General features: G+C 62.7%; 2 protein-coding genes across 2 annotated transcripts in view; one reads left to right on the top strand and one right to left on the bottom strand.

The window, feature by feature from the left end:
• The window catches only part of KIAA1522 (KIAA1522 ortholog), a 7,971-nt gene extending 6,430 nt beyond the window's left edge, over nucleotides 1-1,541 (top strand). The window contains exons 6-7 of the mRNA XM_029963045.1: nucleotides 12-500; nucleotides 718-1,541. Coding sequence (XP_029818905.1) covers nucleotides 12-500; nucleotides 718-740 — 512 coding nt within the window. The 3' untranslated portion in view covers nucleotides 741-1,541. The remainder of the gene's footprint in view (nucleotides 1-11; nucleotides 501-717) is intronic.
• A 197-nt stretch (nucleotides 1,542-1,738) lies between these two features.
• Nucleotides 1,739-7,550, bottom strand: YARS1 (tyrosyl-tRNA synthetase 1). Its single transcript, XM_018081214.2, is given in 15 exon segments — nucleotides 1,739-2,444; nucleotides 2,632-2,773; nucleotides 2,907-3,055; nucleotides 3,057-3,104; nucleotides 3,218-3,312; nucleotides 3,707-3,842; nucleotides 4,220-4,305; nucleotides 4,478-4,613; nucleotides 4,812-4,904; nucleotides 5,179-5,259; nucleotides 5,532-5,661; nucleotides 6,000-6,175; nucleotides 6,259-6,461; nucleotides 6,937-7,001; nucleotides 7,390-7,550. Coding segments are annotated over 15 exon segments (1,812 nt in total). The 3' UTR covers nucleotides 1,739-2,333.
• Nucleotides 7,551-7,569: the final 19 nt, after the last annotated feature.

The following is a 7,569-nucleotide window of genomic DNA, read 5'->3' as shown; positions in this document are numbered from 1 at the left end:
CGGCAGCCCAGCGGCCCAGCCCGGGGGGCCCTCCGAGGACGGGCAGCTCTCCCCCAGAAGCAAGTCTGCGGCCTCCACCGCCAGCTTCATCTTCGCCAAGAGCTCCCGGAAGGTGGTGATCGAGACGGCCTCGTCCCCCGAGGCACAGGCTGACCTGAAGAGGAACTTGGTGGCCGAGCTGATGAATTTCTCGGGGCAGCGCTCGGCGGCTCCGGCGGCCGCCCCGCAGGGCCCTGGCAAGGCACAAGCCCACCGAAAACCTGGCAAGGTCCCCCCTCCGGTAGCCAAGAAGCCTTCGCTGGGCCCAGGGCCGGCTCCTTCCCCGCTGAGCCCAAAGGCAGCAGGGGCAGAGGCGCTGGGCTCCCCGGTGCCGGACGGGAACGCCGCGGCGGTGCCGGCGGACGAGAGCAGGACTAAGAGCGAGCTGGCAGGGACGGCGGCCGCGGGGACGGAGGGCAGGGACACCACGGAGCCGCCAGCTCAGAGCCTCCCTGCACAAGGTATGTGGGATGGGAGCCCGGTTCAGGGATGCTGCTGCTGTAGGTGCTCAGGATCCTGAGCTGTACATTCCCAGGCTGTACATTCCCGAGCTATAGGCTCCCAGTGTGGCAGCTGGGCCATGGCTGGGGTGGCACTGGGACAGCAGGGAGAGCCTGGTAGGGCTGTGGGAAGTGGGGATTCGGGGTGGCTGACGGGCTCTTCCCTCCTGCCTTGCAGACAGACGGGGAGAGACGGCCTGAAGGATGATGCTGCAGGACTGGTGCCCCCACGGACAGGAATCCAAATCTCTCAGGGACCTGGGCAGGTCAACGGACGAGTGTGGAACTGGCAACTAACTTAATACAGGAAGCAAACAGCCTTAGCCTCCACGGCCTTGATGATATTTATGCAAAAATGGTGTTGGTTTCACTTTCCTAAGTACTACAGCTTTATTTTGCTTTTTTTTTTTACTGGACTCGAGGCCTGTGCCCAGAGCCAGCACCTCCTCCCTGCCAGGCTGCTGCTTGGTCTGGGCGTGCGGAGCCGAGAGGAGTTTGGGGACCGAAGACACCAGAGGTGGGACCGCTCTGCTCCAGGCCTGCGAGGAATTGAAGCACTTTGGACAAGGGAATGGGAAGGCTTTGGCCACGGCAGTGCCCGGGGGGATGCAAACAGGAGCAGGACGGGATGGAGGCACTGGTTGGGAGGGACCAGGGCTTTGTCCCCTGATGGAGAGGCAAGAGGGGCTCGTGGCCAGTGCCAGCTCCGGCCACTCGCCACTGCCCATCCCAGCCATCCTGCAGCCACGCTGGCCACAGGGTGAGGGGGAGCCTGGCTGCCCCTTGAGCTGGTCTTCAGGCCCTGGGCTCTGGGGTGGAGCCTCGATTCTTTCTGTAAACTCGGGTCACATTTTGATTTCTTTTGATTGTAAAAAAAACCGAAAACCAACCAACCAACAACGAACCAACAAACCCAACCCAACCAAACCAAAAGCAACTGACCCTCTGCCGCCGAGTAGCTGCTCAGAGCTCTGTACCTGGCTGGTAAAAATGATGACCTAAGCTCATTGCCTCCTGTGCTTCCTGGCTCATGGCCACGGCACTGCCACGCGTGGCAGGTCCCTTCTGGATGGTTCTGAGCTCCAGGGCGGGCACAGACCCCCATCGGGCTGGTTCCCAGCACCAGTGCCCACTAAAGCTCAGGAGCAGGGCTGGCTGCCTGCTCAGCTGCCTCCCCTGGACAGACAGGCACACCCGTGTGCAGTCAGCTTGACGTTTTATTGGGTTTATGACAGATGGATCCCGAGTCAGTGTTTAAGGCCCACACCCCCCACAGGCTTGGAGCAGATCCACGGGTGCTCCCTGGGCTCCTGGCCAAAGAGCAGCCCCAGTGGCCACAGCCCTGGTGGGCTGAGGGTGGAGCAGGAGGTGCCCAGGCAGGGCAGGGGACAGTCCTGCTGGGCTGTCCCAGCCCTGGTAGCAGCAACACAGGTTCGAGAAGCAGCTTTTCCCTTCTGCCCTCACTGCAGCACCCACACATGCCGTCCCATTCGGGACCAGTGGGCAGGGAGTGCAGTCCATGGCACAACTGGGAGCGAGCCCATGGCCCCAGCGTGGAGCTGAAGGCCATGGGGATGAGTCACACAAGTCCTTTAGGTGGGATGCCACCTCCAGGCCCCAGTGCTGGCCCACAGACGAGGCCCAGGGGGATGTTGGAGGCTGCCAATTCAGTCCCAGAGCCTCCAGGTCCTGCAGGGCTGAGCCCCCAGCTCGGGGCATTGAGAGGGGAGATGGCAGAGACCGAGGTGGTGGCAGGGGCCAGGCAGGAGGCACGAGCAGCAGCCCTGGCACTTGTTAGCTGATGGTTCCACCCTTGAGGCTTTTACAGGAGACTCTCCCCAGCTTGGTCAGGAAGTTCCTCTGCTTCCACTGCGCGACACAGTCCTCGGAGACACGGAAATCAGCCTGGGAGCAGAGCAGGGAGGCAGGATCAGCAGTGGGGCAGCAGTGCCCAGCTTTGCTGACAGTAACAACCGTGGGCACCGAGGGGCAAACAGCCAATCTGGGGTCACCCAGGGGCGGGGACACCCTAAGCACTGCCCCAGTCAATGCCTGCAGCCCCAGCCACGCTGAGCTGTTCCCAGCCCCTCACCTGCAGCTTCTCAAAGACCTTCTTCTTGGGTTTGAGCTCCTCGTCGGGCTCCCCGCCCTCGTACCCCTCCACGTAGACGCGCTCCCCGGCGCAGCACCCGGCCGGCGGGTCCAGGGGCTCCACCTGCCGGGGCTCCCCCACGCTGCGAAGACCAAGCAGAGTCAGCCCCACAGGGGTCCCCACCTGCCCGCTCAGATGCCCTGGGGCAGACAGGGCAGTCCAGAATGTCCCCCCTGGAGCCGCTCCCACCCCAGTGCCCCCCTCTCCTCCCTCACCTGGAGGCACACGAGCCACCATTTGCCCTGAGACTCCACTCCCCTATCTTCTGGGGCTTGAGGTTGCAGAGCTAGCACACGAGCTGTCCTGCGCTGTCCTTGAGACGACTTGCACCCACCGGCCACTGACCACGCGTGCGGGGCTCGGGCCTCGCCCACGTCGATCTTCTCCACGTACAGGCTGTCTGCGTCTGGGTGCTGCCAGGGGAGGGGCAGGGATGGGAATGGGGTGGCAGGGGAGGGGGCAGACCCCTCCAAGCCCCCCACGTGTCCACGTGGGGTGGTTACTCTCCCCCACGGCCCTGTTGTACCTTTTCCACGCTGATCACTTTGCCCACGCGGATGTCCAGCCGGGACGGGATCACTTCCTCTGGCTCCGAGTTCTTGGTGCCCTTCTCTCCAGGCTCTGTAGGGCAAAGGGAATGGTCACATCATTCAGCATAAACTCAGGGAGCTGGCCAAGCCCTGGGGAGCACAGTCACTCCCAAATGCAGGCCCTGGGGGGAATACCCTGCCGGGAATTCCCTGCCTGTCTCTACACCAGGGAGCACAGCCCCTCCTCTGCGGTGTTGCCCTCTCAAGCACCAGAGCAGCATCTCCAGAGCAGGCAAACAGCCCTGGCATTGGCCTTCCTCACCTCTCCCAGTGTTCTCCAGGGCTGTTTCTGAGACTGAAGTTTCAGAACTTCTCTCTAACCTCAGCCCCTGGAGAGACTCTCTCCCACCCAGCCCCACGTGTCAGGGCTCTGCTTCCCTGAGGTCCCAGGGTCCCACTTCCCTCATCTCCCAGCACCTCCTTACTGGCTTTGGACAGGTTGGGATATGCAGCACTGCTCAGCTTCTTCAGCTCTGGGCTGTTGAACTTCTCTCTAATGGGGTCAAGCAGTTTGTTCAGGGCCACTTCCACCGAGTTCTTCAGGTCTCCGGGGTGCACGACCTGTGCACGACAAACAGGTTCCTGTCTGAGGCCCAGGGTGGGAACTGGAGGAACTGGAGATGAACCCCAACCCTCAGCCTGGTTCCCCTCGGACATCAGAGCCCTTCTTTTGGACACTTCTGCTTCCATCTGGGAACATCTGAGAAGGGTTTAACTGCTGCTCTGTTCCAGGATCAGGCTGATGTGGCCCTGTCCTGCACCAGGACAGCTGGTGACCCCACATCCTTCACCCATCCTCTCCTGGCTGGGAGCACCCTGTCACTGGGCCACACTCCACACCTCTTCCCAGTGTGGATCTTCATCTCCCAGTGCTGCTCCCAGATTGCTCACGAGAGCCTCAGGCACAGGGAGAAGGTTCAGCCCCTCCCAGCACTCACCTGCTCAGCAAAGTCCTTCTCCAGGGCCTCATAGTCCGTGTAGGTTTTGTTTCCTCCCCATTTTTCTTCTCGCAGCACCACAAACTCTGCGACACACAGATTTTAAGGCTCAGATTAACTCAAGGCTCAGATAAAACCACCTGCCCCACCCTGCCCAGGGTGGGGACCACAGGCTGGAGAGGTGGCACTCAGGGGACACGCTCCTGTCCCCTCTTCTTATCCACGGGGAAAACCCCCCCAAGCGTGGCGAGCCCTCACCTGACTTGAGGGGGAAGAGGACGTGCTTGATGAAGGAGAGGACACCATTGTTCTCCACGTTCCCTGGCTCACAGAAGGCCTTCTTCAGCTTCTTCTTCACATCCTCCTTGCGGTCCAGAAGGTCAATCTTTGAGTCCTGCAGCAAGAGATTTCCTCAGCCCCTTCACTCAACGTTTTGCCCAAAAGAGAAAACTCATGAGAGAGTCGCTGCAACTCCCTAGAACCCCGTGTGAGCAGAGAGAGGTCACCTTGCCTGCAGGGCTGCACCCTCTCCACCCCCAGCCCTCAACCTGCCCCTCTACACCCCCCTGGCACAGCCAGATCAGGCACCAACCTCCTCTGACGAGCTCATTTTGCTGCCTGTCAGCCCAGGAACCATCGGGTTCATCAGATGGACACGCTTGGCATAGCCCAGGGAAGGGAGGTACTGGGAAAAGGCAAGAAAGAGGCAAGTCAGAGACAATGCTCATCCAAAGATCACCTTTCAGTCACAATCCCTGCTTGCTCCTGGCTCCAGATGACTTTGGAATCCAAAATAACAGGACCCAGAGAGCCACTGTGAGCTCCCAGGGCGCCAGAGCCCTGCAGCACAGAGCACTTTGGTGCCAACCAAAACCCCACACACCCTTCTCCCAGTGGATCAGCAAGTGTCCAAGCCCTCCCTCAAGCCCCAGGATGGCAGAAAGCCCCCCATTCCTGACCTTCTCTGCGAAGGTGAAGATCTTCCTCTGGTCAACCCCTCCAAACTGCGCGTCCACCTTGAGATACTCCTCGTCCAGCGCCTGTGGGGACACACAGAGCCCTGAGGCTGGGCCCAAAACGCCCCACTCCAGCTCTGCTCAGCCTTCAGACGTCCTGCCTGTCCCTCAGCCTCTCCCAGGGCACTCCCACCCTGGGAAAGGCCGGGAATATTCTGGACTGTCTGCTGCACCAGCAACTTCGTGCCGCTGCCGGGTGGGATGTTGGGGTGGAGAACGACGACCTGGACGCCCAGCCCCTCACACCCCTGCGGTCCTGGCTTTGCCAGCACCTCCCTGGGCAGCCCCTGCCTCACCTGCAGGCCTGGGTAGAGCAAACCACTCAGCAAGGGGTGCTCCACCTGCTTCACCACCTCCGCCCCTGCCTTCTTGGCGTCGTGCTGCGTCACCACCGAGGACAGGCGGTACACGTCCAGCGTGTATTCCCTGTGGGAAGGGCACCACTGAGCCCACCTGGCATGGGGAGCATCCCACAGCGGCTGGCCCTGGCCTCACTGGGAGCAGACAAAGCCTGGAGGCACCTTCACTTTGCCCCAGGAGCAGGGTCAGGAGAAGGGCAGGCACAGGAGCAGCAGAGCCTCAGGTCGGGCTCTGCCAGCTCAGGTGCCCCAGGACTCACATGGGGACACCCCAGAGTGGCTGGTTCTGGCCTCACTGAGAGGAGACAAACCCTGGAGGCCCCTGGTGTCCCAGGAGCGGGGTCAGGAGCAGGGCAGGGTCAGGAGAAGGCCAGGCTCTGCCAGCCCAGGTGCCCCAGGACTCACTTGCTGAGCTGGTAGTCGGTGCCTCGGACGAATTTGAGCCTGTCCAAGGGCACCCCGATGCTCTCCAGCATGGCCTTGATCACGTGCTCGTAGTAGCGGGTGCGCAGCTCCAGCAGCTCCCAGGGGGCCTTCATGTTGTCCAGGTAAGCGTGGAGGTCAGCAAAGAGGATTGTCACCTGGCACAGAGGGCACAAGTCACTGCCAGGAGTCCAGGGAACCACCCCCCCCGGGGTGTGGGGTCCCGGTGTGACCCCGTTACCTCACACCCAGCCTTCAGGAAATCCGCAATCTTGGACATGGGCACGAAATAGGCCACGTGGGGCTTGCCCGTGGTGGCCGTGCCCCAGTAGATCCTCAGCTCCCGCTCCTTCAGGATGGCCATGAGCTTATCCTCGCCCAGCACCTCCTGGAGGGGGGCACAAAACATGCACATCTGGCACAGCTGGGGAGGGCAGGACAGTCCTGCGGGTGGGCAGGCTGGGCACACCGCGTGTCCCGGGGGCGCTGCTGGTGCCAGGGGCTCATCCCCGGGGCTACACCCGGCTCTGATCCCCCACACCCCTTTGCCCGGGCCCCGATCCAGCTACTGATCCCCCATCTCGGATCGATTCTTGCCCCACTCGGCCACGGTCCCTCGGTATCTGGGACCCATCCTGCCATGCCTCTCTATCAACTCCTATTCTTGCCCGATTCCTCCCCCCGATCCACCCCTGTCCTTCCCCAACCTGCCCACGGATCCCCAATCCTGCCCCGATTCTCCCAATCCTGCCCCGATTCTCCCATCCTTGCCCGAATTCCCCGCCCCGCTTTCCTGCTCCCGATTTCTTACCCACTAATACCCTGTCGGGGCCTCGCCTGCCCTATTCCGCCCCGATCTTGCCCTAATTCCCCGGTCGTGCCCCAATCCCCTCTCCCGTTCCCCACCATTCCCCGGTACCTGCAGGGTTCGCGTATGAGCTGATATTCTCCTGCGGGCCGGCGCGGGCTTCCATGGCAGGAAGGCTGCGGGGCAGGAACAAGGCGTACCGGAGGCCCCCACCACCCAGGGACTCTCCAAGACCCCCCAAAATCCCCCCCCGTGTATTCCCCCTTGTCCCCGCCCGTCCCACCGACCGGCCGGGTTGCATCGCCCCGCTCGGCGCTCAGGCTAACCGCGACGGGGCGGCACGATCGCCGAGCTGCCGATGGGGAGGTGAACGGCGGGAGGGGACGCGCTGGCCCAATCAGAGCGCGCTCGGCGGGGGGTTGCAGCTCTTCGCCAATCAGAAGGGTACCTCCGCGCGCGCAGGGGCGTGGCTCGGACGCTTAGATGGCGGCGCGTGAGGGCCGGGCCGTGGCCGCTGCTCGGGCTCCTTTATCTCGTTTATCTCGTTTATTTGGGGTGTTTTACCCCCTTTCCCGGCGCTCCGGGAGCGGCCGGTGCCCCGGCGGGCCGCGAGGAGGAGCGAAGGGGGTGGGCTCGCCCCCAAAGCCCCGCCTTGGGGCGGTGCCGTTGAGGCGCCGGTTGGGCGGTGCCCCCTTAGGGAGGGAGAAGGGGCCGCTGGGCTCCATGAGGGAAGGAGCAGGAGTT

This window comes from Manacus vitellinus, unplaced genomic scaffold (genome assembly GCF_001715985.3).
Source record: "Manacus vitellinus isolate BGI_N305 unplaced genomic scaffold, ASM171598v3 scaffold_52_pilon, whole genome shotgun sequence".
NCBI lineage: Eukaryota > Metazoa > Chordata > Aves > Passeriformes > Pipridae > Manacus > Manacus vitellinus.
Note: the sequence above shows the minus strand (reverse complement) of the source record. Positions and strands in the feature narration are given on the sequence as shown.